The sequence below is a fragment of the Stigmatopora argus genome, chromosome 22 (assembly GCF_051989625.1).
Source record: "Stigmatopora argus isolate UIUO_Sarg chromosome 22, RoL_Sarg_1.0, whole genome shotgun sequence".
Taxonomy (NCBI): Eukaryota; Metazoa; Chordata; class Actinopteri; order Syngnathiformes; family Syngnathidae; genus Stigmatopora; species Stigmatopora argus.
Window position 1 is genome coordinate 11,417,413 of NC_135408.1, and position 24,971 is coordinate 11,442,383.

The 24,971-nt window shown below is 42.8% G+C and overlaps 1 protein-coding gene across 11 annotated transcripts in view; it reads right to left on the bottom strand.

Annotated features, from left to right (window-relative positions):
• The window catches only part of msi2b (musashi RNA-binding protein 2b), a 196,419-nt gene that overhangs the window by 15,700 nt on the left and 155,748 nt on the right, over positions 1-24,971 (bottom strand). For 6 of the 11 annotated variants that reach the window (XM_077591822.1, XM_077591823.1, XM_077591824.1 and 3 more), the window contains 2 exons: positions 23,862-23,936; positions 2,906-3,025 (listed from right to left, as the gene is read on the bottom strand). In XM_077591822.1, coding sequence (XP_077447948.1) covers positions 2,906-3,025; positions 23,862-23,936 — 195 coding nt within the window. The remainder of the gene's footprint in view (positions 1-2,905; positions 3,026-23,861; positions 23,937-24,971) is intronic. The other 5 variants (XM_077591825.1, XM_077591826.1, XM_077591820.1 and 2 more) reach the window with 2 other exon arrangements.

Consider the following 24,971-nt stretch of genomic DNA (forward strand, 5'->3'; position numbering starts at 1 on the left):
GACGTTTGGTCGCCCAGAAGGTTATTGATAATTACCATTTAAAATTGTTGCTCAAATTCCCTAAATACAAACTGCGAATTATTACTTAGTCATACTTAATGCCCTAGTAATTATTAGGCTAAAGAAAAGCTCAAAATTTCCCGTACTTTTGTGTTTTGTTGGAGAACTTGTTAAGACCCTGACTGAAGTCCCTTCCTAAGGGGACAACCCATGTACATACACACTCATACACTCACACGTCGGCTCAGTGAAACTGCTCAGGGCCATTGTTGGCTTTGATTGATGCGTAGACCGTGTTGTTTTACCTTGTTTTGTCGCCAGACTTTTGGTCGCCGGACGTTTGGTTGCCGGTTGTTTTGGTCCGGGTGTCCAAACGTCCGGCGACCAAAAGTCCGGCGACCAAACGTCCGGTCACGGGCTACGACACAATTGCAGCTGTTCACAGCGCCCAAAACACGAGTTGCTCTCAACGTATGATCCTACAAACAGGCAGCTTTAAATGAGGCTAGAAACACAGATAGCTGACCGCCGTCTGACCCTCCCGCAAAGGTGAGGCAGAGCCAAAAACGACATGCGATGCTTCTTGTTTTGCTCCATAACTATTGCCTGGAGGGCAAGGCTACCGTCAGCTGTTTGAATACACCTTGTCACTACCGTTGCGCTGTCAAAGAGAGGTGAATTGAGCACGCTGTCATGTTGTCTGCCGGGCATCGGGTCAAGGTCAAGGATAAAAAATATCGTCAACGTCCTCTTGGAAATCTTTCAATCGCTGCCAGCCCCTGCCGCTCCAAATGAATCAAAGCTCTCCAGTTGCCAACCAGTTTCTCCACTCGTCCCTTTTACACATTAAATTGACATTTCTATTCCAAAGACTCAAAGAAAAACTGCTCTGTAAATTAAAGTCAACAATTCTGAACCTGGCGGTCGCTGTCGGTGGGGTCGAAACCCAGAGAATGTACACGTGTACGCTTTTTGTCCATATCTTACGTGACGAGTAATACCACAATCGGCGCATCTGACAAACATGTTGCAAAGAGCATGACGACAAAAATAAAAGGTCGTTAGATAACTGTATTCACGTGTTTTGTGGACGAGCCAATTTGGCTAATGGAAGTAAGCTGCCGCTGTCATGATTGTTATTAGATCCGACCACGCACAGATAAAAGCTTGCCACTATTTAAGAAGTCCGAAACCACTATCTTTCAGCCTCAGTCTTAAATGACACTTATCTTGCTTCCATTATTCGTGGTAGCCGTCAGAAATAAAGCGCTAAGACGACGGCTGCGTCAGGTCATTTGCTTAATGGCAAAATCTACATTGCGGCTTCTTAATGACACGCCATGCAATGATGCTCGCGCAAATGCTTTGTTTTGAAAACACTAACAGCCTTACGTGAGGGACTGAACATTTCCTACCGTAACCTGGATTGAAATAACGTTTGATTTGTATGCGCGCCCACGTCGGCGCATATGACATCACACGTGGGAGTCCACGTCTGAGTTACAATTAAAAGTGATTTTCCGCCATGGGCTTCTTAGGGTACAGTATGTGTGATTAAGAGAGGCGCTACTGGCAAGTCTGCAGGCTGCGTGTTCATTCAGGGGAGCGACTATTGACAGCTATTGAATGATCTACGGTTGTAAGGGTGGAAAAAGCAAGCGCTCTAAATGAAGCCGACAACACAATCGATGCCGTGTTTAACACACACGGAAACTCTCTTACAGACCCAGACAAACTTGCATCTACTTTTTTTTGCAGTAAATCTTCTAAAGTTCACTAGCATTCAGAAAAAAATAAGAATGCTACCCGTGTTATTGATCCGAAGCACACCCAGGGGTGACAATGGCAGTCTTACAGAAACAAAAGGCAAACTAGAAACCTGATTTTTGATTGGACCTGTTATGGCTTGTCTTGACTGCAACGTTATGGCCTCGTTTCGATTATTATTATTTGTGTTAATAACCATTGTATCTACTTTTTACATCAATCACATGGCCAGGTTAATTACCACACAAATAGTGATCGTACCGCCAATGGTTAACGTCAGAGTGGAACTTCACAACAAATCGGCTGCCATTGCTGGCGGAAGACGTCCGATCGTCCCAATCGATTGGGCATCTATCACCGTCAAGGGCGAGGAAGGGGTTAAATTTAAAAGACGCTAAATACACTAAAGGGATACACACGTGCCCCTTGCATGGCACACACACAAAAACAAACAGAAGCTGAAAGCTCATCATGCATGACGTCACGTGAGACCCAAGCCAAGTCGCAAAACAACCTCAGCAAAATATAGAAACAATTGGATACCAATAGGAAAATGATGGGAATTAGCGAAACTGCACCTTCCGAGTACACGTTTGTCACTTTCAGTATTATTAGAAGTGAGCTGTTCTTTCCCAACGTCACAATACACTTGTATGACAATTCATTTTTCCTTTTAACTACAGCTTCTTGTCGCAATCCTCAGCTTTGACTTGCTTTTTCTACTTTGAAATATTCAAACGCTGGCGCTTTTCAATGAATCGCCGCATCTTTGGAGTGTCATCTTTTGTTTTTGAGGTCAAAGACATTATTAGCGCGCCATTTTCTTTTCCAAAGCCGCAGCAATTAAAGTCAGCAACCTCCGAATTCTCGATTATTCATGTGCAATTCACGTTATTGTGTCTCGGTCCCGTGAAGTCACCTCAAGCCTCCCCATCCCATCCCACGACTGCTTTTGTCTTGTACTACACGTGTACTAGAAGTAAGGTATTTGGGCCAAATGGATCTTTGGACTTTGGATATCTAAGAAAGCTTGTGAGAGAGCGCATGGGAGCTTGGGTGACTGCGTCTATGGGCGGAAGCAGAGCGGGAAGAAGTCGGAGAGAGCGGCAGCCACACAGAACATGGACAGAGCGTTTACCTGGCCCTGTGCTCTGTGGGTACGCCAAGTAGCCGCCTCTTCCACGGGCCCCCCTACCTGAGCCACGCGCCGCTACGACCGCCGCCGCCGCCACCGGTCCATACGCCGTCGCTGGGAAGCCTGCAGACACACAATCACGCACTCACGTCATTTCCCGCGTATCCCAGAGCCACGGGGAAATGTCAACACCGAGCCGCGGGATAAAACCGGCCGTCAAAGGCAGGGGGCTCACGTCGGGACGATATCTATCAGGAGCCTCCGAAAAGGCAGCCCACCAAAAAGGCCGCGCGCAGCGGGTAAAACAGCCGGCGGCGACTCGCTCGGTGATTGTTTCGTCAGATTGAAAAGACATTCCTGCTTGCCGGTAAAAACGATGGGCCAAAGTTGACGGATTGACGTCGGCTGGCCTCGTGCAGATTCCCAGACACGTTGCGAAAGAACGCCAGGAAATCATTCGATTGAGCCCAATTGGAATGAATCACTCCAAATAAGTTCTTTTTTCATCTATTTATGCTTGCCATATAACGTGACAGGCAGAAAAATGGAAGACTCGTGGGCGCAATTAACCTGTGCGAGCACCTGTTGCCGTTCACGCAACAGATTGATTCATGCCTCCTTGCGGGTATAGCAGCTTTTATTCTCAAATAAACAGACACACATTTTACGTAAGTAAATTGGGGTGCTCCGTTACGTATACATTTTTCATGTACTTGGAAGCAACGTAGCTGGGTTCAATACTGAATTGGCCCGAATATAAGACGATCCTGATTATAAGACGACCCCCAAATTCAATTTTCATACAGGCAATAAATACAGTACATCTGTCACAAATGATGACAAAATAGTCGAGAAAAAAAAAACCTGTTATTTTGCCTCATTTAAATCAAACAAAAATGGTCTATGATATCTTAATATCTGGACATTTAAATATGTAAACTAAAGTGCAGTCATATTTATAAATGAATACCTTCTGGTTTTTTAAATGTAAATGAACCAATCTACTCTAATAAAACAACAAAATTGCAATTGTGAAAGGGTATAATGTCAAGACCGCGAATTTAAAACGACCGACACGTTTTCAGTCTTATTTCAATGCAAAAAACACCGTCTTATATCCGGTAGTCGCGGGGAAAGAACAACGTCAATATAATTAACTGGAACACAATTTGGAATCTTTGGCAAACCTTGTGATGCATCGCCGGCGGCAAAGAAAGTGTTGGTTTTTGACAAAGCTACAGAAAAATGCATTTGATGAAGTACAAATGTTCCTCATTGACGGCCGCGAGAAATGAATGACAGAAATGTCCAGCGGGGGAATTGCATTGATTAAGATTTGTAGTGGATAAGCGCCTCGTCTTACTTCCTAGTCGATCTCCGTCAAGGCGAAAGGCTTCCAATTCTTATTAAACGAGCAATCTGCGAATAAACTGGCTCAAGGTGGGTTTCCAAATTGCACGTGCTTGATTAGATGAATAAAATATTGTTGCTCTTGGGGGTGTTTATGTCACAAGCGCGTATGAAAGATTACAAGCACCTCTGAGCTGCGTGAAAGAAAGCTTTACCTGTGGGCACAGACTGTTTTTTTGTTGTTGTAGCGTGCCACCCCTCCACCCAATTACGGCTCGTTTCAGAGGGCTTTGAATCAAGCGCCGTAATTGACAGGCAAAACCGTGGGCTTTTTTAAAAATTGTAGTTTTGGAGGAGTTTGGATGCCTCTTGTACCTTGTGATTTGTCATCAGGAGTACATTGCAATCTGGTCTTTAACTCATTTGGTGCCAAAGATGCTTTTTGGGGGTTTTGTTTTGACATATTTTACATTAAGGAATTTTACGTTGGTCACATTAATGTTGACAGACATCCAATCTATTGGTTGGGACAGATTTTAGAATTGATATTTATACTATTTTGTTTTTCACTCTCTTTATATATGAACAATCCAATTTTAGTCTCATTAACGACAACGATTTTAGCGTCAACATCATCGAGAAATGTAAAACGCGCTAACGGGCATTAAGTTTGAAAAGCAGCCTATTGTCAGAATGCTTAGAATGCCTTAATGAAGTAAAGACATCAATAGGGTGCGAGTATGAATGCCATTCTAATTATTCCCAACAAATATCAGCCTACTAATCAGACTGTAATTAATCCAAAGCAGTATCAGTGAATTGTAATTACATTGTTGGGACTTAATGAAGAGAGTGGCAAGAGGTGTGTGACAGAAGCTGGTCCGTGCCCAGGGCCGGGTCTCTTCTTTCAAACGCAGGAATGGCGAGAACGTCATTAGCCGCCGTGATGAGATTCCTCACTCTGGGCTGCGCGCTGTCGACGCCTAATCAGCCTCCTAAAATTATCTCCACAGGATATGCTGGCGTCTCGCAAAGAAATGAGCTTCAAATACGCTCAATTGGACTTGATTTCCAAGGCCCGCCGTGGTCTTGGACGTTGGGGATTTTTGGGGGGTTTGGGAAAAACTGCTGAGGTGAGTCGACGGGCGGCAGGTGAGCTATTTCTGAAGCGGCCTACGAGGGCTTTTCTAAAAAGAGGGCGTGGTGGAAAAGATGGATGAAATGGGAGAAGGGGGTGATAGAGCGGGGTCAGATGAGCCCCTAAAAAAAAAACAGTTTTTCATTAGACGCCTTAGGATAGTGGTGTCAGACTCGGGTTGGTTCGCGGGCCGCGTTAACGTCAACTCGATTTCATGTGGGTCGGACCATTTTAGATATAATATTTAGATATTTTTTTTAATAAATGGATTAAAAGAACTGGATTAAAAGCCCTGAATATTCCGTTTTTTATAGATCTAAAACAATGTTTATTTTAGCTTCTTTTATATATTTTTAGATTTTACAAAATGATTTTTGAACTAAAAACAGAAAAAATGGATTAAAAAATGACAAATATTGATTTAAAAGGGGGAAAATCAGGAAATTTAATATAGATATATACTCTTCATTTTAATTTGATCCTAAAACAGAAAGTCGGCACTCATGATTTACTTTCCCGGGCCACACAAAATGATGCGGCGGGCCAGATTTGGCCCCCGGGCCGCCACTTTGACACATGCCATAGGACGAGGTCATTCCTATTTCAGTCGATGCAATCTGACCACGTTGGGTGCCAGATTCCTCCACGTGGCGGGCGGCAAGATGGCCAATAAAAAATGGAAACACAATTTACACGGTGAGTAAAGGAGTAAAAGAATCCTAAAAAGACAAAAGAGAACGCTATCGAAAGAGCTCCAATGAGGTCGTCCATTCGCTTTTCCCCAAACGTGGCATCCCGGCAAATATTTGGCGCTTTCCCCCCGCCCGCCGCGGTCACGGCACCCCGACAGAGGCAGTGGCTTGGAAGTTAGTTGCGAGCAAAGTTGTGGTGAGAGATTAACTTTGCAGGATTAGGTGGGTTAATTAATAGATGGCTGCTGCTCATTGTTTTGCGCTCCCGCTGTAAGAAGCCACCCACCCAAGAGAAGCGCCGCGGCATTAAATCAATTTCATGGCCCTTTTATTACTGAGGAGATAAAGCCAATATTTAGCTTTCAATTCTTCACCATTATTGGGCCCCCGCTTTGCCACTTGAGCGGCTGCACTTGGCTGGGGACAAGGACACATCTGTTTATGAGATGTACGGGCCCGGGGGCCTTGGTGGCCGCGCTCGGGGGAACTGTCCTCGTCGCCGTTTGCCTCTGTCAGCCCGCACAAATCCAGCAATCGTCAGGAGTGTTACGCCAATGAAGGATAAAAATAAAAGTGGACGGGAAATCATTTCAATGACAGAAATCCTCCTCTGCCAAAAGAAACTTGGGTAAAAAGGCAAGCACAGATGGATTCATTGGATAAACATTGCTAAAACAGGCCGACATGCAAATAGTATCCATTACTATAGTACTAAATCAAGGGTGTCAGACTCGGGTTGGTTCGCGGGCCGCTTTAACGTCAACTTGATTTCACGTGGGCCGGACCATTTTAGATATAATATTTAGATTTTTTTTTATATAAATGGATTAAAAGAACTGGATTAAAAGCCCTGAATATTCAGTTTTTTGTAGATCTAAAACAATGTTTATTTTAGCTTTTTTAAAAGATATTTTTAGAACACAGAAAAAATGGATTAAAAAATGACAATTATTGATTTAAAAGGGGGAAAATCAGGAAATTTAATAAACATCTATACTCTTCATTTTAATTTGATCCTAAAACAGAAAGTCGGCACTCATCATTTACTTTCCCGGGCCACACCAAATGATGCGGCAGGCCAGATTTGGCCCCTAGGCCGCCACTTTGACACATGTACTAAATACTCATTTTTATCTCTCTCTCTTTATACATACTGTTATTTTCCTTACAGATAATATGGCGAGTTGAGTGCAAATGATTACAAGATCCAGTAGGTAAGTACGCAATAGAAGAAAATGTGCATTAACCAATTTTAGTGTTGCCCACTAATATAATCCTACAATACCAACCCTCCCAGTCAAAATGGATTGGATGCCCACAACTGTCAATAGCAGCCAATGCGTTATTCAAAGTGAGGAGTTGCGCCAATTAAATGTGCAGTCTGAGCCGGTTTGCCATCAGAATAATGTTTGAAATGTAACGACGCATTTTGCAATCAGGAATTTTGTTAATAATCAGAGTCACACAAATGGTAAATATGCATAAAGTAGCACTACGGGCTAATTAGAATGCACTCATCCCTAAATAGTAAGTGTATGTATACAAAGCAAGCGCACAAGAACACAGCACCATTAGTCACGCCTGTCACTGTTCACGAACTGGTTCACATGACGAGGTAAACAATACATTTTCCCTTTTCTGCGACAAAAAAATAGCACATAAAATGCCGCCCAGCCATTTCTATAGCTCGCTTCATCATAATTCTCATCCTTGCTAAATAGCAATGTTTTCAAAGTGGCCGTACGGACTTAAACGTGGAGCACGGAACACAGTACCAAATCCGATTAAAATCATCACCCAAACAGGAGGGCATCATGTAAGCCGATAAATGGGTCGCTAAACGTAATTATGTTTTATTATTGGTGACATCACGAGTGTGAGTAGGCGCAGGAGTGTTGGGGTGCTACACTAAAAGCTTTATTGAAGAACAACTCATTTTTATTGTGTGAAAAAGACAGTGATGGAGAGGCGGTGTCAAAGCCTCTCTTGACTTTCTTATGAACAACACACACACACAAAGTCCATAAATACCGGCGGTACCTGACAAACTGCTCCTTTACCCACAGCGGATGTCAATCATGAAGCAGCACGTACTTGCAATTTGAACATATTGATTATACATTTTTTTTTTAACAAAACGCAATATCTAAAAGATGACGATACGCAACTGATCGATGTGCCGTTAAACAGCGAAATTGCACTAACGGACCCAGATGACTTGGAAAATGCTAAAATATTTGCCGATATAATATCCGCCATGATATGTGATGTATGATATATATATATATATATATATATATATATATATATATATATATATATATATATATATATATATATATATATATATGTATAGGTATATATGTATAGGTATAGGTATACGTGTATATATATATATATACTTCAGAGACACGCTTATTTATTTATATATTTATTCATGTATTTATTTATTTATTTACCCACTTATTACCTATCTATTTATGTCTAAAATGCCTTTCCTATTTCTGCATCCTCACCCTCTTGCTACTGTGACAACAAAATTTCCCGAATACGGGATGAATAAAGTTATCCAATCCAATCCAATGATTTGATGCGATACAGAGCCTTCAATCCGACCTAATTGCAATTGGCTAAAAGTGCCTTTCTAATATCCTAATATTTTTTACATGCCGTGTACAAGCGGTGACCAAAATGCTAGAACATTTTATCAAAAAATTCACATGGAAACATGAAAAACTGCACCCCAACACTGCAAAAACAAGAGAATGTCCATCAATGAAACTGGAGCCTGCACTCAATATCTCCTGGAACTCACTAAGAAATGTGAACAAAGTCTAGTACACTATATCCATAGTATTCCCTCCCTACCTGTTAAAAGCCTTAAGCCCAAGTGAAAATTCATTTGGCAAAGCAGTTAAAGGTCATTCCCAGCAGTGTGCTGAAAGAGCACAATGTTCTGCACACTCAGTGCGCATACAGCTTCTGTATTTGTAACATTGGCAGGGGCATTACGGCCAAAACCTTTCCCTTCTGGGCACGTTTGCGTTTTCTTGCAAACGCACGCATTTGCCAGGCCGTGCGTAGAACGGCGAGCAGCGGGTTCGCTTGGTGATCAAATCGTTTCTGGTGTCAAGACTTGCCGGATGTTTTGCCGCCTGCCTACGCAGACGTTGCGTAGAATGCTTTGTTTTTAAAAGCCCTTTTTTTGGTCGCTCTAAATGCGCAAAAAATGTCATTGCTGACAAATAACTGCTCGTGTCAGCATTTTACGTTATCTTTGGGAGATGAAAAGTAGAAGTAGAGAACAACAAATCCTTACAATGGGTGACAAAACCGGGTCACGTATCGTAGTCGCTCTCAGAAATGAAGACAGGCTGTTTTTGTTTTCCGGTGGTTCGCAAGCAGGATTACAGCAAAACATTAAAAAAAACTAGACTGTTTAGCAGTAATAAAATATCAAACCACAACCCTACTGTGATATTTGTTAATTACAGATTCAATTCATGGCGATTCTCCTAGAACAGGAGTTGGGAACATATGGCTCGGCAGCCACATGTGGCTCTTTTGATGGGTGCATCTGGCTCTTCGCTAACCTGTGAGCGAAAATATGGAACCATGGTGAGATACTACGTCTAAAACTGCTTTGATCTTCTTTTTCTATTGCATTGGACTCATCTGGAATGCATACTCTCTTTGATTGGCAACTGCATAAGAATGTTGTCAAGTTTTTTTCCACTTTAGAAGTGGTGAAATTACTAAAAAAACAAAACACACACCCATTTACATGTATTTTGACTTTTAAATTCGGAGTAGGGCTCCCAAGGAATAACATTAGAAAATATGAATAGTTTGTGGTTCTCTTCGTCAAAAAGGTTCTGTCCTAGAACCATGAATTTCCCTGCTAAGAAACCAAACAACTGAAATTTGGGACTAGCCTATTCTACCCTATCCCATGAGCTTTCTTTTTAATTGGCCTTGTCCTCCTTGTTCTCGCTCCCTTCTGCATCAATAAGCTTCTCCTTTGTCCTCTGTCAACACGGTGACTGATGTTCATGTAACGTGGACTGTTCCGAGGCCCCCCGACTGCCAGCAGCAGTTTGGCCGTCATTGACAAAGCAACTCCATCAGTCACTGAGCACTCCACTTGCTTCTGCTTTAGCAAGACTGTCAACTGTCTAACACATAGGGCGAGCTTGGGGACAGCTGCTATTTCTATGGAGGCTCCATGGATCAAGTAGCCTCTGGCTGCATCTTGACACTTTCCCTCAAAGAGATGGAGTAAGGTTTGGGCACACTATTAACCACAATTATTTGTTCGCTAGCATCTGGTAGATATTTTCATGTTTTTTTTTTGGTGCTGCAATGTAATTATGACTTGGCGGATCTGGCTTCCTGCGACATCTTATTTCAAGTGTAAGGTTTCTGAATTTGACACTTGAGATGAGCTCCTAAATTCAGAGCGATCGAGCTCATAACACGTAGACAACGGGACACCCAGGGAGAGTTCCAAGTTTCGGCAAAGGAGAGCGACTCCGAGGGGATGTCGGACGGTTATTAGCGCAGGCTCCGAGCTTCCGCCGCATTTAGCAATGTCTTGGGAGTGCAGTGAACCACTGCGAGCTTGCTGTCTAAAGGCTCATATATCCGGCTTGAATTGACGCTCGCTTGCTCGGGGCTGGGGTAGCTTGTTAAGCACCACCCGTGTAACGCTCGGTTTTCGGGAAAAGTTGGAAGCCATGCAGAACAAAAGGTTAAAAATATGACCTGGCGCATCGCATACAGCCTTCACCTAGCATCTTTGTTGTGTAATTGGCCGGTTCTTGAAAGAAGGCTGAATTAGCCTAACCTATTTTTGAGCAGTGGCTGACTCAAAGTGCACGAAAAAAAGAAGAAAAAAAGCCAAGCCACACAACAAATACATTTTGGAATATTAGTCCTGAAATAAGACAAGTAATTGTGAAGCTCATTCGACTAATGAAGGGATTCATATTAGAAAATGCTTGCAGTTTTACCACACTGCAAATTACGAGCACGATAAACACCTTTCTCGCTCTTGTTTATGCAACTCAAAACAGAATCATATTTTTGTAATGGATGACACCTTAGCTTAGAAAATCTTCCAACACTGAGCTCCTCTTCTATTGCAAGATTTAGTACTAAAAAATTCCAACATATAAACCATGGCTGGTTCTAGAGGTGACTGTGTAGTTCCCTTCCAAAAGAGTGCTAAATTAGCCAGAACACCTTCTCTCTTCATAAATGGAACTCAATACCAATGAACATACGTGTCTGCACCTCTTGGCCAATCATCTTAAAGCCTGGCAGTTATACGAACAAAACTGCAATCACAACACTGTCTAAAACTGTGCTACGTTTGTGAGTGTCTAGTATGTGTCATTGTTTATCTTCAACCTAGACAAGGGCCTAAAGATGGAAAATAGCCCTCAGCTACAATCTTACATATTTACATATACAGGTTAATTAACATGAATATAAATATGTTCATTAATATGTCCTGTCCCTTATTAAATAAATCAAACTCAAACTCAATTAGTTTCGATGACTTGCTATGAGTATATTTTCATTTGGACTATATCACGTGCGCCTGGGGAGCCGAGCCACATTTTGATTTGACCCGTTCTCTTCGTGAAGACTTTTTAACATGTTCACAATGTACCTGTTCACTACCATGTGAATAGATATTAACGTGAAGTAAGCTGAGATGACACCCCGGGGTGTGAAAAAGCAACAGCAAAGTCTGCCATAGGCTACGGCGACGTCGCCACAACGGGAACACAATTCCCAAAATAAGTCCCGTGCTCATCTCTTCGTTTTAGGCTCGAGCTGCTAAGTATCGCTTCAAAAAACATCTTGCCAACATCTTGTTAGTGCCATTGCTACTGTCAAGAATATCATATATACAAGATGGCTCATGTGACAAACATCGATTGGGCAGAGCGGTCGATTACGAAAGGAAGCCAAACATAAGTATATAAATCCGCCAAATTACAGCGAACAAGGAATAGAGTTTGAGATGGAGGCTGGTGTTTAATGAAACAAGTCTTTCAAGCGTGCCCGCTCCAGACCATTTCGGGGGGCCGCAAAGATGGAGTGAGACAGATGAACTGTGAGGAGTAGACATGAGGAGAACAGATGAACGAAGGAGGGAGGCGGGGATGAAGGGATGGAGGGCAACAGCCATATCAGTAGCAAAGGAAGACAAAGAGAGGAAATGACACAATGAGAAATTTAGAGAGAAATAAGGCCAGAGCGACAATGTCCAATTCACTCTAGTGGAATTCTCTAAGGCGCTGGATAAAAATAGCACCAGCACCATTAGAGCACAGTCTAATGCACTCTTAAATACACGCATGTGTTTCACGATATGACAACATAGAGAAAGGTCATCTACAGTGAAATAAATGGTCAGCTGAGCTAGAAATTCTAGGTGGAAAGTCACTGGGTGACGAGATAAGAATTGAATACTAAGACCTCCCCAAAAACTACTTGACACTTCCAATATCAATATGAATTCATTGGATGTCATGGCGGTGCTAGACATCCAATGATGAGTTAAAACACGTTCCAAAAAATATTCATCATCATATTTTAGGGGGGAAACAGGTCGAGTAGTACAAGAAAACTTCCCATGAGAAGAAACGGGGTCTGAAATGTCAATTTGTTCGAGTTTAACTGAGCTGTAGTTGGTAAATGTGCTTTATTTGATTAAAGCTGCAGGGATTCTTTCCCATGAACTTTTTCATATCACTCTGCAACACTTTAAATTATGACTCCAAAAACTGGCTCTGACTTGTTAGACTTGTAATCATGAAAGATACAAGTAATGATAAGTCAATATTTGCACACGTGCTAAACAACCGCGTGTCTCTCTACAACGTGATTGGAGTGTTATTGACGGGACCTTTTCTTCAAAGCTTCGGGGGTGCTTTACTATCTGGACATTTTTATCAGTTTACTGTATAATCCTGCTTACAGTATGCCTGAGGACGACAGATGAAAATGAGCTTGCAGCGATTTCTGCTCTGTGCAATGCATTTAAAAAAAAGAAAGAGATAGTATGAGCATGGAATTAAGTCAGTCTTTTGTGTACAACTAGAGGGAGCTCACACAACACCGCTGATACTCGTAGCACACTTTTAGAAGCACAGCTCGAGCCGGAATGTAGCTATCAAATGAATCTCAGGCCTGATTGTGACAGTGGGGTGTTTTTGTCAGTAGTATTTTCGTTCTGAATAAATACAGCGTATTACTGTAGCGTATTTCAGCCAGAAGCTTCATTTATTTGCCGTCAGCGTATGACAGTAAGAGGGAGAAGGCGGCGGAAATAATTCTGTTGATAAGTCACAGCACAGACGTCGGAGCACACTGCCGCCTCCTCATAGGAGGAGGAGGAGGAGGAAGAGGAGGAGGAGGAGGGCACACTGTCACAGAGGGGAAAGCATGACACCACTTCACATCGCCTCCCATTTCAACTCCCCGATCAGTCGGAGAGAAACACACGCGGACACATTAACAAAACAAAAGAACAATTACTTCTCGGGGAAAAAAAGCCTCAGCCGGAGAGCAAGACATCTTTTCATCTTCAGACCGACAAGTATTCCATTGTCGTCATCTCTCCGCGCGACTTTGTTGTCGTGCTTGAAAGCATCTCGGCTTTGCCGTTATCAAAGACATAAATCACAGAGGCGAGCAGAGCCAGGTGGCTTTCATATGAACTGCCGCACAGATGCTCCGGTCTCACCTTTCCTCCGAGCGCAGAGCACCTCTAGCGCCCGCCAACGCCAACGCCAAACACGCGCCCGGCGTTCAAACTCCGACACAGGCAGCCGGGGAGAGAAAGCACATTTACACGCCGTCTAATAATTCAATTAGAAGCGGGCTAATCCAATGTGTATATTATTGCAAATCTGGTGTAAACACCTTCACCAGGTTATCTTTCTCGCATTCAAGTCCTAATCGGAGGGAGCAGAACTTGATTAAGATAGCCGGAGTGCTTGTCGATCATTGAAATTAACCTTGGTCTGTGTTTGTCCGCTTTCCGGCGCTTTGGATTCCACGCACGCAGACTAACGGGAGGGCACGCTAAGGATAAATCAAGTCTTTAAAAAAAAAAAACCAAACAAATAAAACCTTCTCAATCTGATGAGAGCTAACAAAATAGCTGTTTCAGCCACACAATACCGCCACTAAATATACACATGCCAGTGGTGTGCCGTCAGGGCCTTCAAGGCCTTCTCTGCTGGCCTAAGAAATATCTGTCAAAGCCATTTTCAAGACGGACTTTTCAAGAAAAAAAAGCTGGACATCATTAAGAAAGGTCGGACAACTCCAAAGCAAGCCTGTTGCAACCGGGAACGAACATTTTTAGCACTAAATCGAATAAAAACGTATGCCAGAAATACGACAGGACAGGCTCGACTTTCAGCATTAGCTTCGATGGCGATAGAAAAGAAGGAGGAAAGAAAGGAGGATGGATATTGTGTACAGTTAAAAAGAATTTTTGGTGAGTAAAATATGTCTATATTCCTAAATAATATTTTAATTGTATGAGGTTATTATTGATGATTTTTTATGTGTCGCAGCTGTAGCTGCAGTAGAGGTTTTATAGCCATAAAATAGTTTTTGAGGGTTGGATTGATTCCGATAGCTGAAGGTGCCGCTGCATGCCACATACTACTCTTGTTTACCTTTTTCACCGTTTTTATCTCTCTACCGGAGAACAGACTCGGATTGCAGTGAGGACAGCTGAGCGAAACAAAGAAAAGCAAAACAAAAGCCAATACGCCATCAACAAACGCTTCCATTTCACATCAACATATACTTCATTCCCCAAATGTGATTACTAGCATTGTGGCCTAGTCAGGTGTCGATTAGCTTGCTCTATGTGCACATTGGAACCATCTGCAGGATTGAAGTGGAACAAAAGTGCATGTTTCGTTTCCCCTTGGCTGGCGTCTGCCGACTACTGAGAGTCATTCCGGTATCCGTGTAATGGCTTTTGACACACACTTGTTATTTTCTTACTCACCCATCTGCTTGGCTACTATTCAAGCACAATAAAACGACTTTATTTTTTACCAGCCCACAGCCTTAATCGCCCAATATTGCAGCCATATAACACATCCATGTCGGTTACAGTTATATTGTTGGGTTAAAAGCAGCAAATGGCAAGGTACAAACGACTCAGCGAGTAATGAGTTTAAAGTCAAGCCAGTCAGAAAAACCACACCAGCAACTTTAAGATGCAGTTCACTCATATTCTACAAAGTTGATTTTGCTTAAGAGTTTTTTACAAGCACTGACTTGGGTAACTTATTTGCAGCCATTGATATCAATAGGTTACAAATTCATTCAAAAAGCACTGAATAATCACATTTTTCAAGTTAAAATGCCAACAGTGGCAGTCAATCAGTTAATGAAATAACAAGCAAGCACTTCTAACAGAAGATGGTCGATCTGTTCCCTACTTTTTTGGGTCAGAGTTATAATATGCCAAAGGTAGTCTGCATTAATAAATGTAAAAGTCGTTTATTTTTAGAGGGCATCTGGTCTGCCTATCGCCATTAATAGCAGAAAATGAGCTAACTGAGCTGTTCTAGTCTCAGTTTGTCAGTTTTCCGGGCTTTTACGGCAAGGTAAAATGCCTTTTGTTGTAAATAAAAGCATTTTGGCAGACTGATCCATTTCTATCAAGACTTTAGAGTCTCTGATTGGAAATAGAAAAGGTCATTTAAAGAGGTGGGTGGGAGACAGAGCTTGGCTTTATGTCAGTAATTGTACCAGAAATGAAATATCGCTAGCTGTGGAAAAACGGAGTAAAAAAAAAAAAGAGATGCGCTCAATATATACAGGGAAATTCCAACAAGGGGTTCATCCGAAGTACAAAACCACGCCACAGGGGAACTACTCACCACTTTCAAAATGCATGATCATGCGCTTATAGGCATTTTGGGGGCTACATTATCTTATTATCCGCAAACCTTGACAAGCTTGGATGGAGATTCCATCGCATGCCGAATCTCTGCCCTGAACAATCCTTTAATGCAGTGTGTGTGTGTTTGTTTTACACACTACGAACACTTGTAGAACTCGAGTGATCCCTCCGAAGAAAAGCTGGATTCTGTGCAAGGTCAAATAGGACACCAGGGTCAAGTGCAGTGCATGCTTTCTGCAGCTTGGAGGGCTCCAACGAATGGCTCAAGCACCCTTCAGCATGTGGCTGAGAGGAAGGCTTGACCTGCGAGGGTTTAAGTGACGGCCAATCCTCAAGCTACGCAAAATTTTGCGATGGCAGATCAGTTTAACATTACTAAGTGATTCAATCACATCAAAAGTTATGACTTTTAGCGTCTGTAAAAATACCTTCCACTATAACACACTGTCAACGTAAGGTAAATAGTTATTCACTTTATACAACAGTATGAGTTTCATAGATTGTTTTTTATTGAGGGAGAAGACAGCATTGCTGCAAATAGTCAAACTAAAACTGCCTGAATATGTTGCAAGAGAAATTGAATCCGCACAAGAACCATTAAAAATAAATAGCTTACCAAGGAAATGATTTTAAACTATTTACATCTCCTCGTAACTGCTGTTTACATCCCAAGCCAAACATACAGTGGGTCTTTTTCAACCTACCCAGATTATTCACTCAATGAGCAATATATTACATTTGGCATTTCAGAGCGCTGTAGAGTACAAATAAAGAAATAAACAAACCAACTACAGAAAAACAAAACATTAGCAATTAGGCGAGTGTCCACAACAAACCACACAACTTCGTGCACCTTAATTTACTCTGGCTATTCTCATTTAAGGTGGACAAGGGGGAAGGAAAGCACCCCACCACCACCACCACCACCGTCCAGTTCCAATCCTCACTTTGTACAGCTGTGCACAGCGAGAGTACGATTTTTGTCTGGTAAGCACAAGTGTAGAGCGCTGCTGTCTGTTCCGGGACTTGTAAGTGACAAGAGCATGGCTTCTTTGTAGCCGTGTTGCAAGGCAGCATCAAAGAGGACAAACTAGGCTCTTTATTGAAGTGGAGCTGCACTTTGGACCTCGCCTTTGTACTCCTTCCCACGCACTTAGGTAAGAAAGAATTTTCTCGCCATGCCGTGGAACACGGCGACGCATCTGCTTCGACGCAATAATCAATATTAGGTGTACTCTCGCTTACTTTCCAACAGCTGTTCAAGATGAAAGGAGGGACGGGGGGGCTCCACTTCCTGCCGACCACCGAAGAGCGCAAAGTGTATTACGGAACAGATAGGGAGGGACAAATTCGTTTTGATTGGGCAAACGCCAACACTGTGAAAAGGATGTGGTTTTGGTTCATAACCCTTTAAGCTAACCAGAGGGGCGCTTTATTAGGGGAATTTAATAGGTTAAGACAGATAAGGAGAACAAAGATGTCCCGACCTTGCAGTGGTTCTTATGTAACGCTCTGCTTAAGTGCATTGGACTGTAGCGCTAGCTCCGAAAAGGCAGCACGTCGCTTCAATCCACTTTCCTTGGACATCCCTTGTGATACTTTGGGTTTGAAAGGGCCTGGCGAGCTCTCAGCGAATCAGCTGTGTGATCCCAACGGAGCCAATCTAACTAATTAAAGAGGACTACTTAAGCCTCCTCTCATTAGCGTCCGAGTAAACAGCCTTAATTTTATATGCATTTTAATGGCCATCGCCCGGCTCTGGGAGAGGCGGCGGAGACGACAGATGAATGATGAAGGGCTAGTAATTTTCTGGTCGCGAGTGTATTAAATGTCATTTCAACCGGAGAAAATGTGGGTTTGTGGATTTATGTTGATCAGCTAAATCACAAACACCGTAAGTCAAACGTGGTTTAGCGGGGATGATTGATGGGGGGAAAAAAGTCGTATTCTCCGGTTACATTCCGCAGCCGGAAGGCATCTCTTAAGCACGGGCCGACGCTGAAAGGGTTAAACGTAACACGGCGCGTAACATGCGCTCCCAGATGAACGCAAAAGACGTACATGCTGATCGCAGGTAGAAGGTTGTGAGCTATTGGCGTGAACATTTGCATAGGTGGGACTTTGTGTCTGCAAATGTCTGGCCACCAGGGACATGAGCGATGGGAGCAACTGGAGAGCTATTAGCACAGTCAGCGGGAGGGAGGGCTGGGAGGCGCTGGGAGGCGCTGGGAGGCTAGATGGAAAGGACGGGCCAACTGGGTAGAGATCTCACAAGTACAAAACTCCCTGGGCCTGGAGCTCTCGAACAGTGGGTGGCTTCAAAACAACAGTGGCGCACACTGTCTATTTCCACGCCTTCCCCCATTTTCCGCATTCATCTGATCTCCAGCAGCTTCCAGAGGGAGAGGTTATTGAGTAGGCAAGGCACCTCAAGGCTTAGTTCAATATTTAAAATATAATGATTGGCACTCTTCCTCTTATGAGAGCTAAGTCTTGGCAGACGGCTGCTCAGATGTTGTCTCTTTTTGTTCTCCTTTGGCTCGACAAAAAGACAAATTTTATTCTCTGCGCCGGCTGCCCTGTTGTCCTCGCTCGCGCGAGAGCGAAAGCAAACAAACTCATGTTCGATCGCCGACAACGCCTGAAACTATGATGGAGTTTGCAGCTATCTGGTAAATGAGGATTTCAATTGACGTTACACGTAGGGGAATAGATGACGGAACGGCCGTCTTCTCGGCACGTAGCGAAAGAGCTGTGATCTTTTGAGTCTGGCATGATGGGTCCTGAGGGTTGCATGTCCCTTTAAACTGGGGCAGGAGCAACCGAGCATATGATAAATGCACAACAGGTCACTGCAAAGCATTGGCCTGAAACACCACGCAGCCTCCCAGGGTTCTGCACCTGTCTGCTTGCTGAGAGATGGAAAGGTGCTGACATGGACTATATAGAGCTTTCAAATTTTCAAGCAAAGGTTGCCCATGTAATGTTAATAGACTCGGACAGAGATGGTTTCGTGATAGAACACAAGCCTTCTGGTTCCCAAGTTATTCCGTACGAAGACTTTCATGTAAAATCAGGTCTTTCCCGATGACGCGAACACAAGAAAATGCTATCTGTATCATTTGGACGACAGAAACTCCCTCTTTAAAAGGCTTTGGAATCTACTTCATTAATTCTTGTGCACGCGGTGTTGTCATTTGGGACACCATGTGCAGTCATCGCCAGCCTGTCCAGAGTATTTTCCTCAATGCTCAGGCAACCTCTGTCGCCTTGTCTGTACAATAACTGCCCGATTTCTTGGCATCCCTGCCGGAACAGGTGGGCAAAGTCACCGATCTGGAGCTGATGAGGAGGTTGCCGGTGTCATGGACACGTGCAACAATGCGCTCTACGCAACACAGATCCCTCCGCGGTGTTGCCTCTGAAGCGAGTTTGGGTTGAACTTGAGCTAAGCAGCAGATTGTTCTTTGAAACCGGTGACCATCTCACTACTACAAGCTGGGCGAGCTGTGACCCTAGCAAGTGGTCCCACAGGCCAGTATAAGTGCTACTGGGCTGGAAGCAGATGGCCCTCCTGATGCCACTCTGACTCACAGATAGCTTTTAATTGCCAAGGTTGATCATTAGCGCAATAGCTCTATAGAGGCCAGAGCTCTTTGCGAGTTGCAAGGCTTAAACTAGGGTCTGACAACGAGCGTCGCGAGCACCTACGCCGGAACGAACGGCCCCGTGGATCTCGTTGCCATGCGCACATGGACACCATCAAATGCTCGTCAATGCCAGCAAGCGAGGCACTTTAGAAAGAGCCTCTCTGCTTTTCTGCTTGTCTGACTCACTGTCTCTTAAGCAATGCTGCCTGCACGGACACACATTTTAGCTAATGCGGAGATCCCAGGCCATGACTCCATCCCCAGCGGCCACACGCTCTGACGTCACTGACTCAAAGGGTGAAGACATGCTAGGTGTCTATCTAGGCTTTAGATCTGGGTTCATAGAAAGCCACTTCAGAATAGTGTTTTTCTCTTAGCCATTACTAATTTTTTAAGACTGACCAAATTAAGACCAAACTGTCTGACACTAGGCAACGCATTTCTCTACAGAATGCTTTGATAATCTGCAATTTTCATTTCCAAGAAATCCTGTTCCTGATGTGGCAAAGCAGCGTCCTATCATAACCGAACCTTCTTTGTGTCTTATAAAAGGAAGTGTGCTGGCATGCTTAGTATTTACAAATACTGAGGGTAGCTAATAAATTATTGTGAGAGAAAGCAAAATGATTGAACGTATTTGCACAAACGCACCAAATTTTAACACGGTTTCTTAACATCAACATAGCTTTTGGCACAAAGTCAACCTTTACTCTGGAAATGACCTGCAGTTATCCTTCTTCTGCTTGTTCATCATCATTTCCATCATTTTTTAAGTACAACTTTAAAGGCTGACTCGGGGGACCAATGTTGCTGTTTGTCTGTCGTGACATCTGGATTGGCTGAATGACTGATTGTAATGCGCCTCTCTTACACAGGCTGTCTCTCTGGCCTGATGGGAGCTTAGTAACGTCTTCATCCCTGCTTTTTCAGAGTCGCATAATGACCTCCAAGTAGCAGGCCTAATGGAAGCATAATGGTCATTTATGCAGGGGGAGGCTCCGAGGGCACAGCTGTGGAGGCAAGCAAGTTCCACAAGAAGACGGGAGGGCGCACTGAAGCTCCTGGTTTAGTTCTTCCACTTCCACCTCTCCTCAATCTAATTTTTTCCCATGAATGTGGCCTTTATGTGCGTGTCGTGTGAGCGCAATTAACTACGTATTCATGTGTGTGCCGTGGAAGCAGTCGATGCGCGGCTTGTTAACAATGGAAGCGTTTCATAAATACAGCTCGGCGCCTCGCCTTCTTGTCTTTGCATTGGCAGATAAAATGCATGGTTAATTATCATCATTATCATTAGTGTCTTATTCATCATACAATGCCATTCGCACAATAGATGGTGCAAAGTGTCGAACAATACATTTGCGCGCCGTCTTCGCGACGCTTCCTGCAGCATTTATGTGCTGGTGGTGTTAATACACGCGTCAACTCAAGTCATAATGTACTGGTTATGCATGTTGGCTATGATTGCTTGGCACTGGAACGCCATCATTCACAGGGCAAATGGAACTAGTGCAGTCGACGGCAGCGAGCGAGTTAAGAAATTCACACATTGGAGTACTCTCTAGAGTGCTGCAAGCTGAAAAATGCAATGGCACATTTAAATAATTCTAATGAGACCGTTGCGTGGAAACGCCAATGTACAGCGTGAAGTATGCTTCTTCTACTTGGTCCATTTGCTGCATTATGTACTCCCACACATTATTAAAGAAAATGTACCGATCGGGAGGATGCATTAGACTACATTGTACATCCATATGGCGCAAAAATAGAGAGACAATGGCGTCATAGATGCATGCATTCCCAATTCACTGCAATAGGAATGTCTTGATGAACGAAATGTACTAAGTGCACCTTAAAATCAAGGCCCGTTGGTCAGCATTATTGCTAAAGGAGCGATGCGCTTCCATGTCATTTGAATGCTAGCCGCCAGATCTCCCATTTCAAAATGAATTGGACGTCTAAGATGTTGAAACATGATTCACTGCCAACTGCACTGATGAATTGCCTCTTCGTGATATCTTACTCACTTCAGCGTTTCATCACTGATCTATCTCGACAACTGAACAATTGCCTAAACACGTGTTTCTGGTGACAGTAGACCCACTGGGTGCTTTGCAGGGTGTTTGAGAAAAAAAAATCTTTGGACCACTGCCCAGAATTTATGCTTCTTGGATTTCGCCTGCTAATTATTTGAGGGACTGTTTCATCGAGGTTGTGTACAGTGAGAAAAAAACAGATTGGAAAAGGAGGATGTTTTGACCAGTTTAGCAATGAAGAACACCTGCCTGTCAATATTTGTCTCGAGGTTATCTCATTTGGACAAAGGGTTTATTTATACATAAAAAAATTCCAATTACTCCGTCAATAGCTAACCAAGTCCAGAGGACACCGTTTTAATCATACGGCTTTATCAAACTCTTTAAATTGAGTTTAACACGGGAAAGGATAATGTATTCTGCCGCGGGGAAGGTGATATCACTTAATTTGCCCCAAACAGCAAACATTTTAAAAAATCCATGTTTTACTAGATTCATTAAATAAACACAGTTCCTACACGATGTCTCTCATGATTACCTTTTTAAGATTGCTTTTCCAATACGAATGAGTGATGGACGTATTCCGAATTAGGCGATGCTATTTTCGATGAGATCGCGCACAAAAACAAATATTTTTTTTATGATTGACATTTGATTTGGAGGGGTCAGTGCCATTCATGAAGAAAATATGAAGGCAGCGTGCCATACATTTCCCGTCAGCCACAAATCTTGTAGACATGGGCTCTGCAGGTGGACCCAGCTGGACATGCGCTGGTACCATTCCTGGATCCATTTCACAACAATATTAGAGGTCTGAGCTGCCGTCAGACTTTTCCCATTCCGTCTTATCAGTGGCAGAAGGGATGTCTGGCACAGCAAACAAAGTATGTGTAAAGTCCTTAAATAAAGCATGAAATGGAAGGGATCCCTGCGAGGCCTCTCGCATTGGTCCGCTACACCTGCTCGCCCCACCCAATCTACCGCTTGGACTCCCATTAAAGCGCCTTTCCGCTCCAAGTGGAGACTTTTAATGTCCAAATTTATTCTTTGGGCGCGCTAAAAGCACATTCCTTCCTTCTTCACTGAGGAATTTGCATACTTTGCCTGGTGGAAAATGAAGAAGGTATCCCATTTTTATCCTTTGGTCATGCTCGTGTTCAAGTAAAGCGGGGCATAATTGACTTTGCTATTTGTCAGCGCACAATAGCTGCTTAAGCAATCTGGACAGGTCACATTCTTATAATGTGGTGGCTGCTATCTACCGTATATTCCGGACAACACGTTATGTTACGTTAAAGATCCCTGTTTAGAATGCTGTGCGATATTTTAGCATTACTACGATGTATAATGCTTGTTCTTGGTGTCTGATAAAGAAAACTTTACTTATACTCCAATTTGACGATTGTTTTACACCCTGTTCGTTGTGCATGATTTATCTAATGCACCAAATACCAACACAAACAATGCTGCCATCTTAATACTTCATACCTATCAACCTCATCCAATTGCTCCCCTTAATGATTGCAATTCCCCTTATTAAGTAATTTAAAAAAACATAAAAATGCAACGTGGCACATATTCACTCACATAGGGCTCACTTAAGTCTAAACTTTTCTCCAAAGTGGACAGGGTGCCTAATTAGTATGCACAAAATTCAAGATACTGTAGACGCTGTATGACTGTCTGGGTACATTGCTTGCTGACACGCTATATTTATATAGTGAAAAGGGCAATAAGTGTGAAAGGGGAATGCGCGTGCCGCATATCATGCTTAAAGCATGGCAATAAATACAATTAAAAATGCAACCTGGCACATATTTACTTACATAGGGCGCACTTAAAAGTCTAAACTTTTCTCCAAAGTGGACGGGGTGCCTAAACAGTATGCACTAAATTCAAGATTCTGTCGATGTTACTGTATGACTGTCTGGGTACATTGCTTGCTGACACGCTATATTTATATAGTGAAAAGGGGGACAAGTGTGAAAGGGGAATGCGCATGCGCATATCATGCTTAAAGCATGACAATATATCTATAAAATATCCTTGTTACACGGCATACAGTTTGAAATGATCAAAAAAAATATGAAATACGGGAAAAACATATAAGTTGACAAGAAAAAAAGCTTGGGACTCACCAGGGAACTGATAGCTGTAGCTAGGTGTGAATCCAGTGTATCCACGGCCATATGTTGCCACAATATTCGGGTAACCTTTAAAAGAAAGATTGGAAGATCTAAGAAGAGAGCCGTGACACCCATTCATGAATAAAATTGAGTTTAAAATAATACATGAAACAGAGGATTCATTTGCTGAACACCCACGCAGAAAGAGATTGGCACGAGATTTGAAAAGAAGTTTTTATCAAGCAGACAGCCCGTAATAATGTATCACATTCTTCCCTCTTTTACTGTACGTATTTGAAAATGGATAGGTAGAAGTAGTCATTTATTTAGCCAATACAAAAGTGACATGCATTCACGGTTCGTCAAGTTTATGCTTGAGAGTCAAGTGGAAGAAAAATCATTAAGCAACCGTCTTAATGAGATTAACGACTAATTTTGCTGGAGCCGATTTTTGTTGTTCTCTCAACTAAAAAAATCCATCTAACACCGTAGACACATTTCAGCTAATCTTGCTTGGAAAAAAAAGCTTCCACGAGCCTCGATATAAGATGAACAGCTGAAAATTCCTCCTTGGTTCTCAATTATTTTTATTGACCAAAAAATGTTGAGGCATTTTTATAAGAGCGGGTAATAACATTGACAGCACTTTTGGGAGCGCTGTTAGACGCCCACTTGAGACAATGTTGCTGCATTTTATTTTCTGTGGAATACATTCATACCATATTGTTGCGAGGGCTATTGAACGGCTTGATGTAGTTCCTAGAATTGGACTTGGAAAGGCAATTTTAACTAAACCTCTACAATCGACGAGGTGAAACGTGACCAGTCATTGCCAGCCCTCCAAATTCACACTAATATTGTTGATCGTGCACAGAGGATAAAGAATATACCCCAAAAATTGTGTTCAATCCGCTGCATGGAAGTTTGTAGTAGTTCTGGAAAATAGATGCTAATGACGTTACCATTTATCATGCGTCAGCTTTGTTTTGCCTGTTTTAAAATGCGTTTACATTATTTTTGGGGTGAAATATGACATTGAAATTGAACGGAAAGTGGGATTAAAAATCTTGACGGCTCTTTTGGACAAACTGTCTGACCAATAGCTATTGGACAGAGTCGTTG